Source organism: Acyrthosiphon pisum, chromosome X (assembly GCF_005508785.2).
Source record: "Acyrthosiphon pisum isolate AL4f chromosome X, pea_aphid_22Mar2018_4r6ur, whole genome shotgun sequence".
Taxonomy (NCBI): domain Eukaryota; kingdom Metazoa; phylum Arthropoda; class Insecta; order Hemiptera; family Aphididae; genus Acyrthosiphon; species Acyrthosiphon pisum.
In genome coordinates, this window is record NC_042493.1 from 80,904,334 (window position 1) to 80,932,300 (window position 27,967).

Sequence of the window (27,967 nt, forward strand, 5' to 3'; positions counted from 1 at the left end):
GACAAGATTGTCTTCTCCAACAGTCATCGCCCACGTCGACCACTCAATTCCGATAGGATTTTCTTCGTTTGTACCGTTTCTAAAAAACCATTCACGCACGGAAGAGAGATATAGAGTCGAAAAGTAAACGTCTCACTCGTCATACACGTTATACAATAATACTGGTAACGCAATGTATCATTCATTCATTGAGTTATTACACTCATAACTACTATACTTCGACTACCGCTACAACCGAATGTACTATGACACGACTCCTAGTCCTAGCCCCGTGATGGTCCCGGCCGTATATTTTACGATTCGTTTCGCAGATTAGAAAACAGAGTATTATGTTATACTCCCCTTCGATTTTTATGGGCTATTTTTATAGTTTATTATTTTTTTTTCCTTTATTTTATAGACCTTCCGATATTAGGTTCTTTTGTTATTGGCTGACAACTGGATATAATGCTACTCGTTGCTAAATTTTTATAGTGACATATTTGAAATAAACCGTCGTAAATCATCAAAAATATCAAACACACACACACACACACACACATATCAATATATATATACTACTGAAGACATGTCGGGAAACAATAATAAAATATGAAAAACTTCGGAAACGACACGGGAAAAACCGTGTATCCTGAATCGAGCACAAACGTGTTGAAACGTGCAAATTTATGTTTTCGTGAGTTATTGTAATGGTGATGTGACAATTCGATAGTCTTGTATTATTGTATGAGGCACCAACTAGTGACTGAACTGGCCAATGAACCAACTCGATTGATTTAGGACCCCCCACCCTCCGCTCCAAAATGTATATTTTACCATTCAAATGTAGGAAAAAGCGATACCTGTTAATTCCAGGAAATGTATATAAATTAACGGAAGTCGTACAAACATTTTGGAATGACATATGGAATACTAATCATAAGTATAAATAATGAAAATAGGTATTCAATTAAGATATTCATATAATTTGCTAAATTTCTATTTAAAGAAGCTATTATATCCTGCTTAAAATTGTAAAAACAAAAAATTGGTTTCAATAAGGATATGTATTTTGGTAGAATTGGTACCAATTGGTACCCATAGGTAGGTGCAATAAAATTCTCTGATTTGTCTATAGACTAATAAAAATAAATAAGCAGTAAAAATAGTAGATGCTAAATAAAAAATTGAATGAAGGAAAATGTTATATTATTTCTCGTTTTAATATTGCATATATTAGGTATGTTTTACAAATTGAAAAACATCAAGTAGGTTAACATTTTATTAATTATTATATTAAAATATATTCAGATTAAAAAAAATATGTTTCCAAGAATCGACCAGTGAAAAAATGGGTTTTAGAAAATGATTTATTTTGTATGTGTAATTATATTTTTGGAAATATTTTAAATAATACAACATTTAACGGTAAATAATATGTATCACAAGCTGAACAATAGCTGCATTATATTAGAAGTAAAACAAAAAATAACAAACACATTGATATGAAATCGTAGGCAGGTACATCACCCAGATAAGTCGTTGTATGGTGCGCGATCAATAAAAATCACTTCGTGAACGTACTATTATGTTACAATATTAAAGCACACGGACGTAGAACCAAGAACGGATGCACTTAGAAAAAATGAAAATCCTAGTCGCAAGATGTTTTCGAGGGGGCGGCGGTGACTTTTGTCGCTCCCGATCGTATTTTATGTGTGTACATCGTTAGAGTGGCACTCGTCGTCTCTATATGTGCTCGTCGACTGGCATAAAAGCGCAACATTTTAATTTAACAGCAGGTCTCGAGTGCAGTAGTAGAAGTAGCAAAGGAGTAGTACAGTATCTAGTGTAAGTAGCATAGATGTAGTAGTAGAAGTAATAGTAGTACTAGTAGTAGTAGTTTTACTGGATAGATGGATAGTAATAGTAGTAAACGTAATAGTAGTAGTCGTCGTGCACACACATATCATATACGTCACGATTCTGGGTCTGCGGTGACTCGTCAATTACCGGTGGTGGTATGAAGTGCGGAAAAGGTCGGGTCTTTTTTTCAGTCAGCCCCACAAGTGTTCGTTATGCGCTTGCGAGCGTGCACGTGTATATTATATATATATATACAAACAGCTCCTCCAAATATACGACTCCTGTCGTGTCACGGACAGAACGCACGAAGAAGACGAGTACTCTCGTCGTTTATGCTTTGCCCGTGGTCCACCTCAGCTCCACCCCAGGTTGTGCGTCGCGACCAGTCCCAATTAATATTATTTAACTCGGCGACGGGGACCAGATATGAACAGACCCGGACAATGCGACGGGGAGGATAGAGTCCATAGCCTTGTTTTCTTTTGATTTTTAATTTTTTTTTTTTTTGTTCCCAGTGCACACTATTAAAAACGATATTTTACGGAGGCGAAACAGGTGCTCTAATGTCGAGATACACAGAATCGTTACAAGTTATATTATACAAGTAATTATCGATATTAGCTGTAATGACAAGTAGGTATACGATAAAGTATTTTCGTAACAATATCTTTTTTCTAAATCTATTAAACCATCATTTGTTAATAATTGTTCGCATAATATATTTTAGAAGGTACCTATGTCTGCCATGAACAGACAAATAACAAAAAGGCAAGGTAGGTAATAGCTCTGCTGTACAGAAGAGTCAAGTGTACCTAGTCATTGAGTGAGCCGTGTAAGGGATGTGTTGAGTTTTAATTGAATTAAGTCTCTAGTTTTAAAATTATTGTATACGATGAATCAATCATTAGCAAAAACGGTCTAACTTTTTGGAATCCGAGGTTATCAAAGAATTAGTAATACATAATCAAAGTGTATAATCAACATTTTAATAAAATGTGATAAAATAATTTTTTTTTTATTTTCCCGATTATTTTTTATAAAATACCGAGAATTTTTGTTTCGACTTCCTAAAACTAACAAATAAAACCAATTTTCTACCTAAAACCTCTATTGAAATTGATTACCAGAGCATTTTTTTTTCTATTATATAAAGTGTACTCAGACACATATTATTATAAAATTAATACATTAGTCGCTCCGCACAGAATGTAAACTAAGTACTTAAATTTATATTTATAGTACTATTTTTAGCATTAATTATAAAAACAATAAAATAATAAATAGTATTTAAAAAAAATAAATTGACACATCGTATTACTTATACATATAATAATATCTGTACATAATTATTCATGACGTATTTGTTGGCTATAATATATTATGATCTATAAATGACCTATTTGTATACACATAAGCCATATTATAATGATGTTTAAATGTAATTTTGATTGAAATATAAATATAATAACTAAATCGCTGTCCAGGCACTGTACACAAACCGTTATGACCGTGGAATTACGGTAATCCGATATACTGTCTCGTCGGTAAAGACAAAGACCTAATTACGAGTACAATTAATAATTTTTGAGACAAAAATGCATTCCATTATAAAACTTGTTTACAGTGGGTACTTCAATCATTATTAATGGGGTGGTGTAAAAAAATTTATTTTTCATATTTATAATGTACATAATAAATGTACTATTTATTTCTTTCTATAAAACTCGATTCACCGCCTTTATCTTTGTTGATTAATTTATAGATGAAATGTATAGTAGTATTAATAAAAACATTGTTTGAATTTCTAATTATATGCAAACAACTATAGTGATAAATTATAAACGACGCATATCGTTAATTATAATAATAATTATTGCCCCATAATTGGGTCAATCTTTCCAGTATCTCATCATCATATGCAGTCAACTAGCTACAGATATAAAAACATTTAAGGGCCGTGAAAGAAGTTCGTTATACCAAGTGCAATTTCCACAACAAAATTCGTTGTGTTAAGAATATGGACCAATAACATTTTTCATAATGAGATTTAATGGATAATGTAAATTAACATACTACAATTGATATTGGTTTTCGATAAATAATAAAAATATTATGTAAAATCAAATATGATAATAGTACCTATGCATCATTCGGTAAAGTTACATGTTTTTTTTTATAGAAGCAGTAGTTTTTATGTTGTAGATGATTTTTTTGCAGTTAAACCATTCAATAGTGAAGCAATGTGACTAGCTCCTATTAATATGTTCCCTCGATGATTACTTCTCATTTTAAAACGTCGGAGTTCTGTCAAAAAAAAAAATCCCGTCTCGTCAGCATTCAACTATTTCGGATCGTATTCACATGACAAGTCTTGAAGTTACAAATTCCAGTCGTAACAGACACCGTAGATGCATTAAACACAAATCTTTACGCGTATCTTAACCTAATGACGATATTGTGCACATTGTCGCATGATTATCGTCACATTTCGTAGTAGGAAACTTCATTGTGAAAATTGTTGCATCGCGAGAGATTTGACTATGAAAATCCATAACATGGTATTCGATATTTTTCCTCTATGAATCATGAATATTATGTTTTTATTAATAAGCAACAATGATACCGAAGACCATACGAAAAATTGGTCAGAGACATTTTATTGTGTATCCAGCCCAATAACATAATATAAAATATTATATAATATGTTAAAACTTTGTTCAATGACAAGGTGATCAAAATCCGTTTGATATTTCGTTATAAATTGAGAAGGAACGATAGTTTCACAGGTCGAATGTATTATAATATTAAAGAGTACATTAATAATTTAACAATACTGTCACGATAACACGGCGTACTAGATAGGCAGTTTAACTACGTAACTACTGTTGTGGTGACATTGTGTTGTATAGGCTTCGTTTAACACATAACTACATATTATTATTATTATTATTATTATAATCCGTATAGTGTAATTCAAATTACACTAATTACAAGGCAGCCCATTGACCAATGACCACGTGTAGCTGAGTGAGACATTACCGCATAATTATAATGATGATGATGCTTTCGAGAGCTTAATATTCCTTGAACGTTATTGGTACCTACTATAATATTATAATAATGCTTGTAATTGAACTACGCGGCTTAGAGCACACAGAGGTTGTCGAAATTTAAGCCGTTATAAAATAAATGACGCAGTGGGACATTGACGGTGCTTTTTAAATAATAATAATTATTTATTATGATACCTGCATTTAAATACTGTAGGTAGTACCTACCGCTGGTTTATTTTCTACGAATCCAATCAAAAGATATTATAGTCAGTGGCCGACCTATGATATATGTAACATAATATTATAGTAATTTAATATTTTTTATCACACTCGCGAATACAACTATAGCACATTTTATTGTTCCAGCCACCGTAATCAGATGATTTCGAAATGTTTAACGATATGGTCGATTATCCCGAAACTAGCGTAGTTAACGCGAGAATAACTTTTGTAATATCGTTCGGTAAATATTTGATGGGTAGTCGTCGGTCTGTGGGGTGTTTTTGTTGCATTACTCGGGAAAACATTGTATCTTGGCCGGCGCGGTGTCTAAGCCTGATCGGGAAACGCGTATGTTCAGCAAAAGTACGATATTATATTATAATATAAATTATTATTTTCCGAGAATTACAACTTCGATAAGAATACAAGTTTGATAAGACAATAATATAATTATTCGTATCCAGCGAAATATCGACTTTTAATTACTTAAACAATATAATTATTAATCTCCGGATTTCGAAAAAAAACAGTTTTTGATCGTCAAAGTTTCAACAATAAGATTTTGTGGTAGACGATCTAAATGATAGAAACACCAAAGTTACTAAGGCACTAATTAATCAGTTTTGTTTTCAGCCACTATTTCGTTTAACTTTTAACGAACGGTGTGGGTGGTTTCTTTAAAAGCATAAAAATATAATATCGTCAAAATTATTTGGACGTACCGACGAGAGTTAGACAATTAAATATTAATTTTTATACTATAGGATTTTATGGTGGTTTTATTGGAAACGTTTTTATTATTTTTTTTTTCCTTTTGTTTAACTGTCGAATTAATGTATCCCCGTGACTATATTATAGTTCATATACGAGCCGTAAGCAATTATTATATTTTCACAGCATTTACAAACGTGAAACGAAAATTTCGTACGTACTTAAATTTGTGACAATATATATGACATATTTAACGTCATGTCGCAGAAACGTAATTAATGGCGCTCGGCGTTTGGGATTTAACGAATTCGAATTAATTGTCTAAATGTGTGTGTGTGTGTGTGTGTGTGTGTGTGTGTGTGTGTGTGTGTGTGTGTGTGTGTGTGTGTGTATGTGAGAGGTGGGTATGTGGGTGTGTATGTGAAAGGTGGGTATGTGGGTGTGTGCGTGTTCGTGTTCGGAGTGAGAGTTTGTCGAGTCACCTCGCAGTGTTCCGGCGCGAGAGCACACAGAACAAATATGACAATATTATTATTGTGCGTGGCATAAATGCCGACTGCGTTTTCCGTCGATATCATTTCAAAGCGCCAAAACGGGCAGAAATAAACAACCACCTGGCCACCCACCCACCCGGCACCCACACACGCATCCGACCCACTGTCGCGGATGTATTGCCGCGTTTATAATACACACGCACCGTCGTTCGGCGAACCGTATGCATAGGTAGGTACACCTTGTTCGTCTGTGCGTTCATGATAATAATATTATTATAACGTATCGAATATTATATTCAGAAATACAAACAATATACAGGAACAACATGTTACCGGAAAGGTGGCAGAGAGACGTATTACAGTGCTCGTCTCCGTCAAATATTTGTTAACGCTCGTAGATTACAAAACGCAATAATTCAGTGGCCACGAGTTGGAATAAATTTTTCCTCGGAATTGAGGCAATATAATATAGTAAATATTTGTTGCCTCCAGTTTAGTCTAAAAATATGGTGGTGGTGGTGGCGGAGTTGATACCCCGTTCTCAACATGAAATAATATTTACCAATGTGTAGACAGTACCTATACCTAATAATAACATACTATGAGCCCTTGATGATTTGTATAGTTGTAAACAGGGCTTGAAACCGATTGAAATAATTTCGGTTTCGGTTTCGATTTTGTATACCAGTTTTTAATTTTTTCGATTTTGGTTTCAATTTTTCAATACCGGTATTAGGAAATTTCGGTTTCGGTTTTGATTTTGTATACCGGTTTTGTAATTTTACGATTTCGGTTTTAACTTAACAATACCGGTATTAAGAAATTTCGGTTTCGGTTTTGAATACCGGTTTCTAAATGTTTCGGTTTCAACTTAGCAATACCGGTATTAAAAAATTTCGGTTTTGGTTTCGGTTTTGTATACCGGTTTCTAAAGTATTTTCAGGGGGCTATGTCGTCTATACAATTATCATTCCTTGTTCCGTATTGTCAATTGTCATAATATATAGTATTTGCTAGTAACATAAATTTATGTCATTACTATTTATAAAGCAAATAATAATTTTGCGAATAATGAAATGTTTATCAACAAAATTAATTATGATCTCAATTTTATTATGATTATTAATTATGCGTATTAATGGAATTTACGTATTTAAAAACAAGTCAGTTAAAAAAAAAAAATAACGGTTTCCAATTTTTTCAGATTTCGGTTTTGAATTTAATACCGGTTTCCAATTTCTTACGGTTTCGGTTTTAAAACGGTTTCTGAAATCGGTTTTGAAAACGGTTTCAAGCCCTGGTTGTAAAATGAGTGAAAATATATAATATAACAAGTTAAATCCGTCAAAAATATAATAAGAGATTAATAGTGTAGCAATATAAGAATAAAACAATTTTTATGACAAATTAGGTACACAAAACCCTCGTAATACGCTTAAAAAAAAAATAAAAAATATTGTATCATATTCAATGAATCAGAGCTTATAAACAGCAGAGGGGTTGATACCTTTTTACATGTTCCCATCGCCATAATGTAGGTATTGTGATAATATCATGGTTTGATCTATTTACATAATATTTTAATAACGATATATCGTGATATACGACGTATTATCTAAGGCCGATGTATTATTATTATCATCGTCATCATCGTTGTACTTAAACCGTTGAGATATGTTATATTATGCTGCTCTTCAAGTCCCTCAGCAGCCCCTCGCAAACAAAACATTTTGTTGATACCCAGAGTGTAGTATTGTTATTTCATAAACGTTATATAGGTACACATATTATTATAACTTACGTACGCGTTGGGAATGGATAACTTTAAACGGTCGAATATCTGCAGTGACTAACAATAGCAAAACTTAAACAATACAACGTTCTTACGGAAATATTTCATCTTGTCGATTTCGAGTACTGCAGTCGAATTAGTATGAACATTTTTTAAATCAATTATGTTTTTGTTGTTGTGAAAAATAAATGCTCCATATGGATCATTTACCGATTAACATTTTTTAAGAAAAAAATGACCTACGTTCAGATAAATTATTCTCGAACACTCCCCTATAAATTAGGTATCAAAAGTTGTAGCTTTGCTATTATGTGACTTTTTTAAAAACATTTTAATACCCACGAGGTTATAGTAGATATACGATATATGGCTTGTGCAGTGATTTATTTAGGTATTTATTAGAATAGGTATCTATACTCGACATAAAGTTATTCATATATTTATAGTGTTTTCATAAAATATAACAATAATATTGTACAATCAATTGATCGATTAAAATGAAAAAAAATTTGGAATTTCGCATTTTAGGAACATGATTGATGCTTTTTCAGATACATTATTAAAATATTTATTTTTTTGAATTGAGCTTTAGAGTTCATAATATAACACAGTTCAAATGTATGGGTTATTTTAATATATTTTTTTTTTTTTTTTTATATATATAAAATAAACTATAAAAAAATGTTTAAACTGTAAAAATTGCCATTAGATCTAAAAACACAATATTACATGGATATAATATTATCTTTTAATAAAAATAGAGAAACATCCATAAATGAGACAACTTGTACACAAAATATGAAATGAAAATAAAATATATATCAACACTACTGTAGAGCAATTAGTATTTATATTAGTTTTTATACGATATACTACGCATTTCGAATGTTGAAAAAACGTCCGTTGGTAAAAAGGGTAACGTGAAATGGTCATGTTATTAAATTTTTACATTCGACGACTCCGACGAGTGGGCAAACACGAAGTTGATGCATATTTGTGAAATAAAAATAAACCCATCACGGTGGCGATACAGAGAAATAACGAACGGGAGCCTTCGGCTAGGAGGGTGGTAAGTGGTACGGAGACTTAACAATCGGAAGAGGCGCTGTGACGCTTTAAGAGAGACAAGCGTATTCGTCGTGTGTTGGCTGTGCAATGTACAGCCAAATGGAGGTCGGTCCCGGCGGGGGTGGGAGCGTGTGTACTCTCCGAGAGAGAAGCAATGAATTGTGGGGAGAGGGGAGAAGTACCGAGGAACCTTAGACCCGGTAAAGTTGGTAGGATTATGATAACAACGAAACAGTAGTTTTATTCCCCGATGCTGTTCCACTCAAAAAGCGTCGTCATTTGCGTGATTCGCGTATACAACAACCCCTAACCCGACCGCGAAACCCTTCGCACTCGTCGCAGTCTGTCTCATGCGCCGCATCCGAGTAGTGATGCAGGGTCGGCGAGGAGAAGACAAAAGCACTTCTACCCACCGACGAGGATTCTCTAGACCACCTCGCGCGCGCGCCACAAAAGCAGACACTATATACAGGTAAGAAGCTTTATCACTTTCGATCCTACGACTAATAGCGTAGCGCCTTCATTAAAAACAATGCCACGTCACGTGGCCTAACCACCGCTGCCGCCGTCGCCTTTCAATCCAAGCGTGGAGAATAATGAAAAAAAAATAAAAAATGATAATAATGCTTTTGTCCGCGTGCGCGCCTCGACAACAAACGACCGTCGTGGGGTTCGTCGTTGAAACGCTAAATATCATAGTAATATATCAGTTTTTATCCTCCAATCTCATTTTTAATGTGTCAGTCAAGTCAAATACGAGAACAGCAATCGATGCTTCCCACGAGCAGTTCATAAGATAATAATATAACCGATCACTTTTTCTCTCGTTTAAGACTTGCTCTCTGCGACTCTGCATACGATCACCAATACTTGGTCGTAGAACATTAATATAATAATATGGTCGGTCGTATCAAATTTTGTATTCAATGCGGACATGATATCGCGTCTTCGCATCGTACCAGTCTCAAATTAACTACTTGGGAATACGAAAACAATTACGAAAAAAACAACTCGTACATCCGCCGCATTGTCCGCATAAAACATTCGCGATGTCGTAGGGTATTCTTATCTAATACTTTACTCGTGAGCGTCTTATGTATGACGAGAAACTTCGAGAAAACGGATACCACGCCTGCATAATTCGGCATAGTTTTGCCCGCGTATGAAAGTCAAAGTTTAACCATAAACTCCGCGCGCATTTGTTACTGATAATAATATATTATTATAATAATAGTAATACGCGTATTTCCCGCCGTCACACATAAAACACTTGTAATTTATATTACAATATATTATGACTATTAACTTCAGTCAAACTTGTTAGAGTAGTGTGATAAAAAAATCTCCGGTCGCAAAAAAAAAAAAATGTTTTTAAAAATTCAAACGATTGAGCGAGGAAAGTTGAGTGATTCTTGCTATAATGACAACTCTGAAGTATAGAAACTATTTATCATTATAATAGTTTTTATTTTAAGTTACCTTATGTGGTGGGAAACTAACAGATATCGAATATAGATACAGTAATAGATACGTTATACATATAATATTGCATGTCATTATATGTAATTCACTCATCGTATTTAGTTCTAATAATACATTTGTAAAACACATGAAACTATTGGTATTTAGAATTTATAAATTGTTCAGATGTATATTTTACATGCATGAGAACATTTACGACTTATGAAATATATTATATTGTAACTAGGTATATAATTCAGTTACCTACTCATATCATATTTTGTGTAAAGAATTTAAAAAAACAACTTATTTCTGTTTGATAAAAAAATAGGTTTACTAAAGTTATTTTAGCGATATTACCCTTTATGTAATCTAATAAACAATGATTTTTAAATATTTTATCATAAAAATAAATTAAAATAATGATAAGATCATTTTTAACCTATTAGGTATTATAATGCATGTAAACGCATTATATATACGTTCATACCAATTTGGTTGTAATAGAATATGTATATTAAACATAATTTAAAATATTCCAGTTCTAAAATATAATAATATTATAAATTTATAGTCTCTTCTCTTGATATAACCGATTGTATGAGTATATTTTAACATCTAAACAGGAATCATTTTTTTTTTTTTTTTAGAATTGCCAACTGCTGGTTATCATGGTTTTAAATACAGTAGGTAGTTTTAACGTCTGCGCGTATTCACTAGTAATTATTACTCACTTGAAATGAAAATATGGGATTGAATACAAAGTGATATTTCAGATAATATGTTTTCATAGATATCCTTTGAAAGAGGGTGTTTACCGCAATAATACAACTTGTCGAGTGTGTAGGAGATTATGTTGTATTATGTTTTGATTCTACAGATGTTCTCTATTTTGCACGTTTATAATGTGAGACAATTTGTGTAATGAAATAAAATGAAATATTCTGATCACTCTGTATAATGAGTTTTCGCTGTTTAACGTTATCAAATAATATACCAATTACTGTAGGTATACGGCATGTGTTTAGGTTTTCTGTTGGCCGGACCCGTCACCGTCCACCAATGTTATCACACGTGTGCCCGAGAAAAGCGCTTTTGACAATGTTTGTGGACCGCAACAATTACGGTGGCGCGTGAAGAATGGACGGTGAGTGAAACAAAACGTATAAAATGGGTTGTGACTTTCACAAAGGCGACTGAAATGAGCGGCGCTGAGTGTGAGAGAAAGAGATGGAGAAGAATAGAACAAAAAAAATAAAAATAAAAACGGGCGCCCAAAAACGACCAACATTGACCGATGAACGTTTGTCGTCGACCGTTGCGCGTAATTGGGGCGTTTTAAAGAACACGTCAGCGGTGGGTGTCGTTTAAATTGCGAGCGCTTTGTCAAAATAATGTATATATATATATATAATTTAAGGACGGTGTTTTTGTTTATTTATTTTTTTAACACGGTATCCGTTTCGGCGGCTAAAACTAATTTCCCGGACCGACCGTCATCGTCACCGCGTCTACATAATAATATTATATACATCCTGTACATTATATAAATGTCCTCTGTCCTCCATAATCCTGCCCAGCCGAAAATACCACTGGCATGCCCTCCAGGTAAGTCCAATCTCAAAGGGCAGTCGTTTCTTCTGTTCATATCTCTCCTAGCCCGCCCTGTCCACCCGGAGTCGCGACGCTATAAGAATATAATAATAATAATAATAATAACGATGAAACGAGTCACAGCGCGATGGAAATAATTCTCCCGAAACACTATCTCCATTTATATACGGTCGTCGGACATTGTTTCATTTTCACATTTCACAATATTTTTCCAGTGTCCGACCGGGTATCATGCGAGTATTTAATATAATAATATGTAATCGCATATTTATATACTTTATAATATACTCGCCGTGTAGTTGCTCAATGTATACAAAAGACAAATGATATTCGTCACGTCGTGTATAATATAAGTATATAATATTTTATAAATGTATCGCTATACTGAATTGTACTATAGATAATATTTTTATTTATTTTTTTTATTGGTCTATAAATTAGTAACTACAGAATTTATGCTTCGACAACTAAGGCCATTATCATTATAATATTAATTGTAGTAAAATAGAAGCAAAATTCAATAAAATATTAATTAATTAATATATAGTTTTGAAAACAATTCAGTTATTTATGTCCAATTTTATATTTTATGTTATATTATGTCCAATATTTTTATTGTGCTGAATAATTCTTCTGTGTTGATTTTTTTGTCTGGGTTCGGATCTACACTTGTTCCAATAAGATGGCTTATGTTCAGTTGCTCTCTTTGTTTTTCTTACTGTCTGAATTATTTGAAGATATGTTTGTTTATACACAATATATTCAATATTTTGTAAATACGATATATATAGTCACTTATAGATAGTACTTACCTAAATGATCAATAGTGCAATAGTAGTAATAGTTTTGGGTTGAAGTAATAGTTAGTAATAGTTTAGAAATCGCCTTCTTTGAAAATCTAAATTATTATTTTATTTATCCTTCGTAGAACTTATCTCATTATGATTTATATTATTTTACACTCCAGGTAGCGTAGTTACTAATTTATTTTTCGGTGCTTTGCGTAGGCTGGCGCCGTCCATGTTTTGGTTATCGTTAAAATATAATATGTAACCTGCTTACACACCCCAAACTAATGAAAACTAATATCCAATACACACGGGTATAGTATGGTCGTGGTATACCACTGTTGTCGTACCCGGCTATATAGCTAACCGTCATGGTACACGACGCCTATACCGCGTTATACACCCCACCTCCCCTCCCAACCGTACTTAAGAGTCGCGTATACCATTTACTGATATCGTGTGCCCGGCGGGTGACGAGAAATTTGTGAGGCTCAAAACACAGGTACGTGTGCGCACTTGTCGAAGAGTGCGTGCGTGAACGTTTACACGATCTCATCTTACACAGACAGCAAAAGCGAACCCTTTCCGACCGTCGGTGTCGTCGACCGTGCGGCGCACGTAAAATAATTTCCGAACGGAATTAACAAAACTTTTCGGATAATTCAGTTAGTTCGAACACAATGAGTGCCGGTGTGCGGCAGGTACCCGGCGGCCACGACTAAAGTTATGCTCGTATTAATCGGCGGCGGCGACAATTTCGATAATTATTGTTGTTATTATAATTATTACGATTATTATTATTACTATTACTAGTTACTACTATTATTTTAGCTCGCCCCGCTCCAATATACACCGGGATATGCAAAACCCCGCCGTAATATTAACACTATTCCGACCGAATCAATTCCGGAAGCCGAATTCGTCGAGCACAGTATATATGGGAAGTCGTATACAACAGTACTCGTATTTACATAGCCTAAGTTATGTAGACCACAAACTAGTTTTTCAATGTTCAGAAAATATAATATTATTTAGGTATCATAAAATTTATAACAAACTGACGATATTCTACGAATGTCGACGAATAAATCCGTAGGTACTTGTATATTTTAAACAACAGCGTTCTAAGAAACAATTAATTACCCGGCACGATGTCAGTTATTCTTGTATAATATTATATGGTATACTATAAACTGGTACTGGGCACTATTGAACCCGTTGGTTATTTTTTAATAAAACATTTTAAGTAAACAATAATAACTCTTATATTTTGTTTCATCTCAATTTCGATTTTAATACAATGAAAATATTTTCCAATTTTCTTTTGTACTCGCTTATTTTTACATCCTGCAGTGATATTATTTTTGTTTAATATAAAACAGTTATATGAATCTAAAATATTAAAAAAAATCTACATTTATTTTGAACAAAATTTGTGTATTAAAACGTTTTGAATTTAAATTAAACAAAAAATTAAATTAGCCAGATGTAAATCAAACATTAAAATGTAAAATAATTAATATACACTAAAAGCCAGAGATGAAACTTCGAAGACTTATAACATTTAATTGCATTCACAATTACTGCAATTTATCAAAGTCGTTAGCATACATCCAATTTGTTATTTAAATTTTTCGTTTTCTCTACGTGACCGAATGATTTCAGTGGGTTACCATTGTTTTACAATTAAATGGTAGCCCAGACGCTGGCGGCCACAAACCACTACTCTGGGCAATTTGGAAAATCATAAACTCTGTAAGGATGATATATTATGCGCATAAAGGACCGACTGTTGGGTATAAATGTCAAAAGGAACTAGAAGGGTCTCGTCCGCCTAGCTTTGAATTTATAACACAGCATGGCAACCTGTTTTATTATTATTATTTTTTTTGTTTACAATAGAATATGAATATATTGTTTTAGAATACAGTAGAATTGGATTATTGTAAAAAAAAAAAAATACAACATAACAAATGTATACACGACATAAAGTAATATTTTAGAGAAATATAAATGCAACTTCCTAAATGTATTGAAGTATTACTTTACATTAACTCAATTTGTTTTATATATGAATCCGGACGCATGAAATGTATTAATATAATTGCCCCCGACGGTATAATAAATAAAACTCAACGACTGTTACAATTTAAGTTTAGAATAATATTATCACCATAGTATAACAAATTATACTTTTGACCATACCGAGTCTATATGGACTTATATCACAGTGACGTAAATCTAATTCTAGCTCTGATAACATTCATGATAAAACCGTTATACATTGTTATACTCTAATAAACAGGGACTGGAAGCAAACCTAAAAGAACCGGTTCTGGAAACGGAACCTTTAAAATACTAAGAGCCCGAACCAGAACCGAAACATATATTTTAATAAATTAAGTACCGGAACCAAACAGGAATTTTAAATCAAATAGGTTCTATAAGTTCAAAAATAAAATTATCTCATCTATAACGTAATTCAATGGTATTACAGTTACTGACTACTGTTTAGTGTATAAACTATGTAAGATGAGTCTTCTAATATTTCTCATAATATTAGTTAAACCCGCATTATAGGTATTTAAAATTATTATACTTTCGGTACCTTAATTATCTAGAACTGGTACCAAAATTATTTGGAACGATACCTTTATTTTTTTTTACCAAAAAACCAGAACTGAACCAGAATAGTTATTTTATTTTTGGAGAACCAGTACCGGAACCAATACCAATAAATTCAAAAGGTTCCAGTCCCTGCTAACAAGTAATAATATATTATATTATAGTGGTACCTGCTTTAAAGACCAATACCATGGCGTTAATATAGTTTTAGATCCACGCGGATACAAATATTTTTACTGGTAAATAAAATAACTTGAGCCATCACAGCATATGAGTATCTTGCGGATTGGGTTTCGAGACGTTTTAAGTCAATCTTAAAAACATAGGCACGTCATGACTATCGTCGGCGATTCATTAATCTAGCCGGTGCACAAGACTTTTGACACGGCATAACCGAACGACGCCTTCAATTGAAATTTAAACGATACGTCGATGTCACCGATATGGGCCGTCGAGAGTGTACGAAAGACCACGCGTCGCTTACTGTATCCTCCGAACACTCCTTTAGCAATGTTTTCCGAGTTGCTCGTCGTCAATCTACGTAGGTACGTACCACCACGTAAAAAAATATTTATTTGGATTTCGTAATGTGCATAGTTTAAAATCCGCAATAATTCCAAGAACCCTGCGCGTCCCATGGCTCACTAGTACTCAGAGCGACATGGCATATATTATAATATAGTTGAGAACATATTATATTATTATTATTATAGTAAAGCAATTTTTTGGGCCCAGATGATAATACAAAAAATATAACAATCAACAACACCCGATGAGAAGAACATTTTTTTACGAAAACCCTATTGGCATTGGAAGTAGGTACCTATACTTAAAACTATCAAACTACCTAAAACAATATTATTGGATTCATATACATGTCCAAATAATATATGTAAAATTAAACGAAATAGATTTAAAAATAAATTATAAAATATATTAAAAGTTAAAAATTACAACAGAAAATAATATTATAGTCACCGGGACATCGTTCCGGAAATTCGATGAAAAAATATTAATAAGACATATTATTATAATCTGAGGTTTTTTTATTTATTTCTTTAGTACACAGTACCTAAATGCAACACAGTTACTCCCGTGTCTTGAATTAAAAGCATTTCCTCTTTTTCTTCTACAAGACTATCGTGTGTGAATAGATTTAATGATGTTAGTTATTGCGACACAAAAATAGGATACAGTTGAGATTTAAACTAAGCTCGGAAAAAGAATATATTTATGAACTTCGGAGCGTTAAGAAATGTTATACCTGAATACAAGTTTAGTCACAATTACACACACGCTTGTTATTATTATTCACAAAGGAACAATAAAACAACGTTCAACGTTAACGCAGATAAAAATATCGAGATTAGATAAACATTTCGATTTCTTGATTGCTCAAAACGTGTTTAACAGCATAATTTTAAAATTTATTATTACATATTGTGATAGTTAATTTTATGCGTTCGATGAAACGAAAAAACATACATTGAAAAATTAGCGATTGGGGAAACAATAAATGTAGCATATTGTGATTTACCTTAAACAATTTTGAGTTTTTACAATAAACCAAATCTTAACATAATAAACAGTATTTAAAAATAAACAAAACATGAAACTTTATTTTATTAATTTTTGAGATTTGAAATGTTTTTTTCGAGGAGGTTTCCAATGTATTTTATGTTAAATACTTAAAATAATCAGATAAATGTAATACTTATAAATTCGATAAGTTATACTTAGTTTTAGTATACTGTTAAGTAATGCTTATAGAAATGGCGCAGGTGTGACAGAAAAAACAATGTAAAGTACGTTATTTTTATTCAGAAAACAAACTGCATCAGTGCATCACATTATCTACCATAATAATTTCTATGTTGAAAACTAAAGCATTTTTATTTGCTCTAAGACATGATGATAAATACAAAGGTAAATAAATACATATTCGTTTGATTGAATTAAGCTATTAAGTACTTAAAATATAAAATTAGAACATAATATGTATTGACTTATTATTATCTATCACATTAGTTAAGTTATTTTAATTTAGTATTATCACGTTATCTGCTGTTGTTTAGTCGATATAGTTTTATAAAAATATCAAATTTAATTAAGATCATGATTATACATTTATAAAACACATTGAGGGTGTGTAGTGATACTTGTGGGTAAAAAAACTGTGAACATTGTTTTGGTAAAATTATCTCACACTTGTTGATGGTAAATTTAAGAGACTATACATAACTATAAAAATGAGCTGTCAACTTTCATAACGAAAATATTAGTATGAAATAGGCAAAAGATATAAGCAATTTTTATGTATAAAAATAGAATATGTTCAGACAGAACTTATACAGGTAATATTTTATGAATAATGGTTTGCAATGTATAAAATATATTCTTATAAATCAAACTCGTGACCACATCGGTTATCCATTATATAAATGCGGTCCACCTAATTGCGTGAGCACCTTAAGCGATAGCAATTTCAAATTACATACAATTTATTTCATTCTAATAATAATAGGTACTATTATGATAACTATTTTGAAAGCGATTCCGTGGGGGTGGTGTAAGTATTGGTAACCGATTGGTGAAGACGAAGTGATCGAGGGAGAGTTCATTGTTTTGAAAACCAATTTCAAGACCGACACGAGCCCTAGCGAATTAATTTATAAATAATTCATCTCCAACCCCTGGACACTGCTGTTCAACGTCGTCACGGACCACGACCATCGCCACCCCTCTAAAACCTCACCCTCCCTATCGCGTTCGCTACCACAGCCACATTACTTCACGGCCGTTGCGTAACGCTCCATTTCTGTCAAAAACAACAGCCGGTCACACTTTTTAATTAAGTGATTTTAATAATAATAATAATAATAATAATAATGAAGACGGTGAATAACGGTGAAAAATTTTTTAATATATACGCAATGTTATAATAATGTATATATTGTATAATATAAACATAATTAAATAAAAAAACTTATTCGGCTCGCTACAACAGTATAATAACATTATGTATGCATATTATATTATAACGTATAGGTACGTATACGGCATGGGTGTCGTCTTAGTAATATTAAAAAAGTTCACAAAAGCGTAGTAACACCATCGTAATTGCTTTAAATATATTACGCCTGTGTGAGTACCGAACATGTGTTTGCAATGCGTGTGAGTGTGTAAGAATTTACAGACAAATACTACAGGTGGGAACCACTGAGACGTAAACGAACTATACCGACCGGCTTCGGTGTAAAGTTGTTTAAAATTGTCTTTTTCAAAATAAACTATAATTCAGATCAACACACACACATATGGCTCATGCTTGCACGATTTGCGATTTGACCTGATACGTCCGAACCTGCGAACTACACACGATCAGAGAGAAATATCACGAGAACTCCTTATAGGCACACAGACTATAGGTAGTACGTATGCATAAAAAATGTAAAACGCTGTTAATATGTGCAGAGCGCGATGACTGTTGGAAGACGAATGAAGGTATCGGTTTAATATGTAAACCGTTGAAATGTTCATGGAAAATTAATTAGAATTAATCTTAAGCGAGAAAAACAAGAATGCTTGTCCTTTACATCATGTAATATAATATGTAAAGTCTGAGAAAACAGACGAATCTTTATATAGTGACGCACACCGTTGTGTGGCGTGCATGCAGAAAATTCGGAATTTTTGTTTAAACACCTATGAAACTTAAAGTCTAAACCTACAATAATTGGTGTCTCAGAACTGTTTTTTCATCACGTCTAAATTGTAATTAATGTATTGTGATGTGCACCATAAAATTAGAATACAATATAAAATAGAATAACATAAAAAATATATAGTTAGATATTTTACGCGATATATATAACAAGCAAAGTAAATATTTTTTTAAAGTATCTATTTTTATTACATAAATATTGGTAACCGTGACCTACATTTTGATTCTATACGTACAAATTCGGCAAGGGGACTATTGGTTTTAAAATATTATATATGTTTTTTTTTTCCTTTAAAAACGTTTTCTGTGTAGAATAAAACCACTTCGACGGTTTCTTATAGAGCCCAAATAAATTTATCGGAAAACTAGACTCATAACAATCTATAATAATGTATATTTAGAGTAATCGAGTTACAAATAAGTAGCATAATATTTTTGGCATATCATGTTTGCAGACATAAGTCGTGTAATATAGGTGCATACCACGGTTTTGATCGTATATCAATTTATTTTCTTAATAAATAAAACAGGACAGGCCACATCAATTTAATACAGATAACATTATAATTATTATAAACATAAAATGCATAAAAATAATTTGAATATTACCAAACATATTCATTTTTTTAAATTATAGTAATATAGTACCTACCTACTATAATAGTTAGCAAAGAGGACGATATAAAATTAAAAAATCTACACTTTTAGAACGATGGGTTCTCATTAGTTAATTTCATCATTCCGAAAACAAGATGGTTGAGTTTAAAATTATTAGTAAGTTATACAAAGGATCGTAGAATGAGAAATTCAAACAAGAACTTAATCCGGGGATCCTAATATTTACCCGTGACTGTCATTCTCGACCGTCAGTGTGGCAGTCAAAAAGTCGACTTAAAAAACACGGATTATTTTTAATATTGATAGTGCATTATAAATTGAAATTCGAATTCATTAGTCATGGTTTTCATTGTATCGGTTTGGCTATTTTTGTAACAACTTGATCAAAACACATACTTTAATATTCATCATACTATTTTCAAACAAATAATTTAATAGAGGTAGTAGTCTCAAATACTCTTCATAGTTCAAAAAAAAAAAAAAACATTGGATGCTATAAAGCTGTGTGCGAACGTATAAATACCAGAAAAACAAAATAATATAACTGTACATAACATTATTATCTATTATTTATATGTATATTTGTATTATTATTATTATTATTTATTTAATTTAAAATGTGTCAACATGTTACATGTCATTACGATTTTGTATATAATTATAATATGTCGAATGCAACTAATATTTTGCATAAATACCGAATTTCGAGTTTTAGATATGCTAGAAAGTTTATGATAGGTATTACTTTAATAAACCATCTTTAAGTGAGATTCGGAATGTGTCCCATACATTATCAGTAGAGAGAAGATTATTTTTGTAAAATATTGTTAAAACTTTATCCAGGGAAAATGACAATATGATGACCGATGAGTATCATGTATAACGTCGGAAAAATAAAATACAATTTAACTTGTGATTAATTAATATAATAATACAACGAAGGTACCTTTATTACGGTGTCAGTTTATCGTCTCGGCTGATGTCACTAAATATATTATCCAGTATTATATTATAATGATAGGAATAATAATAATAATATTAACATCAAACTAACGATAATCGAAGACAATAAATTATATGGATGTACATATCGGCGCTGTGCATATAATAATAGTTATAATAATAATAATAATAGTAATAATAATAATTTAATGTATAATGTCATAGTAATTATCCCGGTTAACAGTAAAATCTTATCGCAGACGGTTATGAAATACACGCGGTCCAAACGAGAAGCGATGGCAGCAGAGAGGACGTGCGTGCGTCTCGTGCGTCGTCGCGGTACCTATAAACAGCTCACACAGAGACTCCGATATTCGACTTGAATAATTCACGTCGGTCTCTATTTGCTCTCGTCAGCATTATTGTGTAATTGTTCCGAACGCACGCACACTCACGCCCGCAAGTGGGAAATAAGCTCCCGCAAGCTAATCTGTTGTGCTATTACTCAGCGGAATAGGGGAAATTCAGTCGCTGAGCGTTACTGCGCATACCTAGGTACATGTATACGCCATTATACACAATAGGAATAATACACTCAACGGCAATCCACCGCAGTGGTGGCAATCGTTGGTACAACACGTCATGATGTGATATTAATATTGTGATACACAACGCAGAAATCTTATTCAACCGGACGGGACGTATAGGTTAGGTAGGTACCTATAATAATAATTAATTACAATAACGATACCGCATAATCTATAAGAGCTTTTATCGGGAACAGAAATTTGTATCGGACGAATGACACGGGTGGAGGAAGCAGGCTGTTGGCAGTCTTGTAAAATATATTTTCTTTAAATTATCAGATGTAGGTATAATAAGTAGATGCTTGGAATAAAGTATTCACTGACTGTTTGGAAAGTAAGATGAAGTATATCGTGCCCGATCGTGGCGGCGTTGTTTTTAACTCATCCAGTATATAGGATATTATTTTAAGAGCAAAAATTGTGTAGAACTGGAAATTAAAAATTTACGATATTAAAATTTTAGCAGGGTGAAAACTCAAGACATTAAATTTGTTGCGACAAGGTTACAGCGTATAGTTCTATAATTAGGCCAGGAACCTTTTGAATTTATCGGTATCGGTTCCGTTATACTGGTTCTCCAAAAATAAAATAACTGTTCCGAATTGGTTCTGGTTTTTTGATAAAACAAAATAAAGGTATTGGTTCCAAATAATTTCGGTACTAGTTCCAGATAATTAAGGTACCGAAAAGTATAGTAATTTTAAACACCTAGCCGGGACGCAGGTTTAATTAATAGTATGAGAAATATTAAAAAATATTTGAACCTAAAAGAACTTACTTAATTTAAAAATTCCGGTTCGGTTCCGGTACTTTATATATTAAATTAAAGGTTTCAGTTCCGGTTCATGATATTTTAAAGGTTCCGTTTCCAGAACCGGTTCTTTTAGGTTCGGTTCCAGTCCCTGAATTAGGCGGTTGATATTGTAATCAATCTTTTCTATATAGGTACACTCAGCCATAGCTCACAAAAAAAAAAACTAAAATATAATTAGGATCCTGCGATGCACTTTCGGCGGGTGTTCATAGCGGGAAAAAGTTCATATCATCCTGAATGGGTCTGGTGGGAATATATTATATTAACTTATAGTGAACATTAAACTAGGAATGATTTATTTTTTTAACAGTTATTATCGCACTGAGACAATATCTCAGTTGACTTCACGGTTTGTCGGATACCGCTTTTTGTGCGTGTGAAGGTGTCGCGTTACTGCTGCCTCGAGGACGGTCGTGTTTGTGTAATTTTCGCGCTTTTGTAACATGTCGTTTGCGATTGTTATAACATTCTCCTACTCTCTTGTTTACGTGCACGGCATAACGAACTCGGATAATTAAACGGCTCGTTGTAATAATTATTATCAAATATCAATGTGAAAACGTCACAACGACGGTACAAATCTTCGTATCGTTCGACCGAAGTAAGTATTAAATATCCAATGTGAATGTATATTATTGTCATTATTATAACAATAATAAGTTATAGACTTACAATGAAAGGGGTAATATTATCTTATTTAAATTTACATTTATGTGCCACTAGACGAGGTTAGATTTTAACTGTATTTATTATTATTATTATTATTATTATTTTAATTCGTTTTCATTAAATCATGGTATTACCGTCAGTCGTTACAAACGATGGCTTATATTTATTGATCCTTAATTATCAGTGTATAGTATAGTGTACATTATGTAAGATCGAAAATTTACATTTTAATAGTAGAGAAGAATATAATTTATATTTCCCAAAAATGTAAAAGAAGAAGTTCCTCGTAGTACATTCTGTTTATTTATATAAAATTGAAATTTATCAATTTACCCTGTAAAAAAAAACTATGGGTATTTTATCAAAAGTACTGTTACAATTTTTTATTCATATTTTTAAGTCGATTAAATATTATAAGCATAACCGTTATAAAAGCTTTATCAAGAAACTGAAAAAAAAAATGTCTAAACGGAGTAGATCGTATAAAAAAATATAGTATATCAATGTATATGGTAAATAGAATAAAATTAATACAATTTTATATTATTTTGTTGCTTATTTATATAGTACCTAACAATATAAACCTGAGTATTTATAGAAATAATATTATTTATAGTACGAAATATAATTCTCAGTATTACAGTTTAATATACGAACTTGTATGTTGTAAAACACTTTTCTGAGAACCAAGATTTTTACCTTCTAGATTTTATTACAAATTTAATAACGAACTCAAATATTATATAGATGTATCTATTTGATTTTATGAATAAAATATATCGGTCTTATAATATTTCAAATGTAAATAAATTAGAAAAATGTTTTAAATTTTCTAAAACTTTTGAAAGTTTATTTTGAGATAAAAAATAATAACTAAATCTAGTGGCTCCAGCATATTATTTATTTACATATAATATATATATATACTACATAGTATGTAATAGTTGTTCTAAAGCAATTTATTTAAATAATTATAATATGCGATGATAACGATGGACTTCTAACGATAAAATATAGTTAAATCGATCAGATAAAATTATTTATAGTGGTCAGTCAAAGCCTAAATAATTTTTCAAGATTTTCGACATTATATTAACAAATATAATATTGAAAAAAAATATTTTAATCATAAATCAAATAACATAAACAATAAAAGGTCTACACAAATTTATAATTCACCGAGATATAACATACATTGTTATCCCGTAATTATAACGAAATTGAAGAGAGAGAAGTGGTGCATATATCGACACGTGAGTTACGTGTTTAACTCACCAATTTTAACTAGGTACACGATATAGTTAACTGTATAAACAGTACAAGTTTATATAAACGATTTATTTTTTGTCACACCTTATTACAATAAAACCTTTATTACCTTATAACACCAAAATATTCGTATTCAACACTATATTATGAAAATAGACGGCATACAGGCACTGAGTAATTTCGTTAGCTTCGGTGTAGACCAGAAGACACTGGTGAATTAATATTTTTTATAATACGTTTGGAAACGTCGATGAACCATTGTACTGAAAAATATCATTTTTAGCAGAGTGGTGTACTATTCTTGGACGTTCATATATCCCTAAAAACAATATGTACTCTTGAAATGTAATTAAAGATTATGAAAATACAATGCACATGATACTACTTTGTGTTATCTGTATACTATAGTTGTATACTTGTATGGAAATGTCAAATCACAAGTATACAATAACCGCAATACTTTAAATTACTATAATAAATAGAATCGAAAAAATTTACCTAGAATTAAATTAATTAAAATCTATACTCGATGACATAATAATAATATAATATATAAAAAAATTAAAGAATTAAAACAATAAATTGGTTTCTTTCGAAATTATTGTTTAGTCATAACTCATAGTATTTTTACGTTCATGTGCGATCATTGTGTAGAGAATATTTAGTTTTACTTCACATCGTTGTTTCGTACGTCATATAAATTTGCTGTTATCAGAGCACCACCAGACAAGTATTTGGGTGATTGGATCGCCAAAATGGCTAATCTGACTTTTATTCGGTCCTCTTAAATTCTAGATGAGTATTTTTTTTCATAGCAAGTGGTTTACAAATACGCACATAATATTATATACACAAAATATAATAATATTAGTGTCGTGTCGATCGGTGTCGGATAAATAATAATATTATTAGTATTGTTATTTATACGTACACGTATCGACGTGTAAAATACCCACGCATCCGGCGGCGGTGAGTCTTAAACACACGATAAATCGATACGTATCGCTAAACTCGTCGGTGGTCGAGCGCGTGGTCGGGTCGGGGGAAAACATAAATAATTCGTAACGAAAATTAAATCGGATAGTGGCGAGAAACGGGCCATAAATCAAATTCGGTCCGATCGTTAACGTCTTCGGAGGTCGGCTCTATATATGCGTAAATGTGCATGCACGTGTGTCTGCGACTGAACCGCACAAATAGTCTGAATAACGACGCTGTAGGCCTCCGACACAGACTTCACAACGGTCTATAATACTCGTCTACGATACTTCAACTACGTCTTAATAATGATCGTTTGACGTTGTCTCATACGCTTGACGTACCTATATGATATTATTATAATATACGGTCACTGAGAGTTTTTAGTTTAATCCGTCCTGCGAGTTCCTCTTTGCATTCGTCGACTGGCTAGGTCATATTATAAAAAAATAAAAACGGTGCGTATTTTTTTTTTTTATATAATATTATAATTTTTCCACCGTTTTTTTTTTAGAAATTCGTTACGGCTGCCGAGTGCCAAGATGAACTGGACGGGTTATACCTACATCGGTCGAAATCAGGCAATTTAAAAATTAAATACAAGTAGTACATTGAGCGACTACGAAGTCACTTGATTTCGACACAATTTGAAAACTACCGAATGCTCACACACCACGTCATTTATGACTGCTGTATATAATAATATTATTATACCCTTCCAAAGTTAGGACCTGCGTCGGATCGAGGGACAAAATGTCCGTTTCAGAAGGTGGTCTCCGATTTCCTTTTAGATTTTAATCGATTGCTGTAATAGTATGGTATTAAATTCTACCCAGTATTGTGGGACGTAAACCACCACTACCATCACCGCATTCGATTACGTTTTGTTATAACTGTGGTACAAGTCATATGTTATTTATTTATATGGTTAAAACGTATACCGCAAATATTTTATTTATAGTATATTGTTTCAGTCGGTCTTGTCGAGGTTTAACCAGATTTAAGAGAATCGATATGCGTCGGACATCGGATACGACTGCACCTATAAAATATGTATCATACATAAATGTGCCTAAATATATTATATGGTTTTTGTCAATTTCCGTGTGCCACTCTGTCTCGCTGTCAAAACGTATCTACCCACAGGTATATTATATCGTTATTATTGCATATAAGCACACAAACATCGGACAGCCTATTCGATATTCCATCGATTTTTCGTATCAATGTAAGTAATATTATTACGTCATTAATAATATTAAACTTTGATGTTATATTTAATACAACACACGTGGTATCGAACTAATCGTCAAACAGTGGTACGATAGGCGATAATTGTGTTATGTATGTATTCTTTATACTATAATATAATATTATACCTATGTAATTATATTTGATAGTGAATAATAAATTTTTCGATCCACAATAATTGTAACTGATTCATTCATTACCGATAGATATATAGAAAATATTTACTTTCACATAATAATTTGATGTAACTAAGGAGGAGTTACTATTTTTAGATACTTTAATCAAAAAAAATGTTCAGTCAAAACTAAAACAAATTAAGCGCCATTTAATCAATGAAAAACAGGAACAAACCAGTAGATACCCCCAAGATATTGGGCGGCACTATACGTTGATCTTGATCAGCCTGCGTATTCTGGGCAATCATAGACATATTATTATATTTTAGTACGATCTGGCATTTGGCGAATCCATAGGCCACCCGACCTAAGCTACCTAATGTTTGTATAATTTTGTATTACAATACATATTGTGCATGTACTCACGTATCATGTCCAACGAGACGGAGCTGGATATTGGCGGCACCATGTGATTATTGGATGCCTGACAAGTGAAAACGGTGTTGAGGTGGCGGCGTTCAAGTCGTTCAAGGCGCAACACGTTTCTCACCTTCCGGTCCGGTAGAGTTTCGAACGTCTCATCGATCAGCGCGTTCTCTTGCCACCAGGTGACACGGGGTGGCGGACGTCCTGCAAACGAGAAAATAGGACCGTTAATAATAATAATAAAAAAAAAACGTATACAAATAATAATATAGTTTGTTAGATGTGATAATAAAACTTTTTAGTGACAGGAGAAGACAGAGATATATTATGCAAGCAGAACTGATCTGTGTTGGTGAATCGACAAAAACTGTCACAAATAATTTTGTTATCGCGTAAGTACCTATTGATTATGTAAAAAGCCGAATCAATCAACATGTATATAATGACATCGTGAATGACATTGGGTAGGTATGCAATGTTTACGTTTTACCTACATCGGTTTGTATATTTTAATATACCATTATGTTACTATATTCAACTCGTTATGATTCGGATTTTAAATTACCATAAAAACATTACTGTTACGTGTTTAGATCGCTGACGACACTACCAGCGATAGTAATTGGGTAGAAAACATAGAAAAGGGGTAGCACTAAATAATTTATTTGAATTGAATCTGACATGACGATTTTGTTTTAATACCTTTGCACGACCTGTGTGGTAACAATATAACGTGGTTGTCCAACTAACCTAGGGACACCTTATCAGCCTGCGCGTAATTATATATTATTATTACGATCATGGTCAGTTATGCTAGCACTATAACGTGGACGTTTTTTTTATTTTATGCAAATTTAAAAAAAAAAAAAAAACATTAATATGGTGCTGGTGGAAGAAACG

The 27,967-nt window shown here is 32.2% G+C and overlaps 1 protein-coding gene across 1 annotated transcript in view; it reads right to left on the reverse strand.

The window, feature by feature from the left end:
- The window catches only part of LOC100166034 (nephrin-like), a 511,552-nt gene that overhangs the window by 77,697 nt on the left and 405,888 nt on the right, over positions 1 to 27,967 (reverse strand). Inside the window, exon 5 of the mRNA XM_029490057.1 lies at positions 27,068 to 27,271. Within this exon, the coding sequence (XP_029345917.1) occupies positions 27,068 to 27,271 (204 nt within the window). The remainder of the gene's footprint in view (positions 1 to 27,067; positions 27,272 to 27,967) is intronic.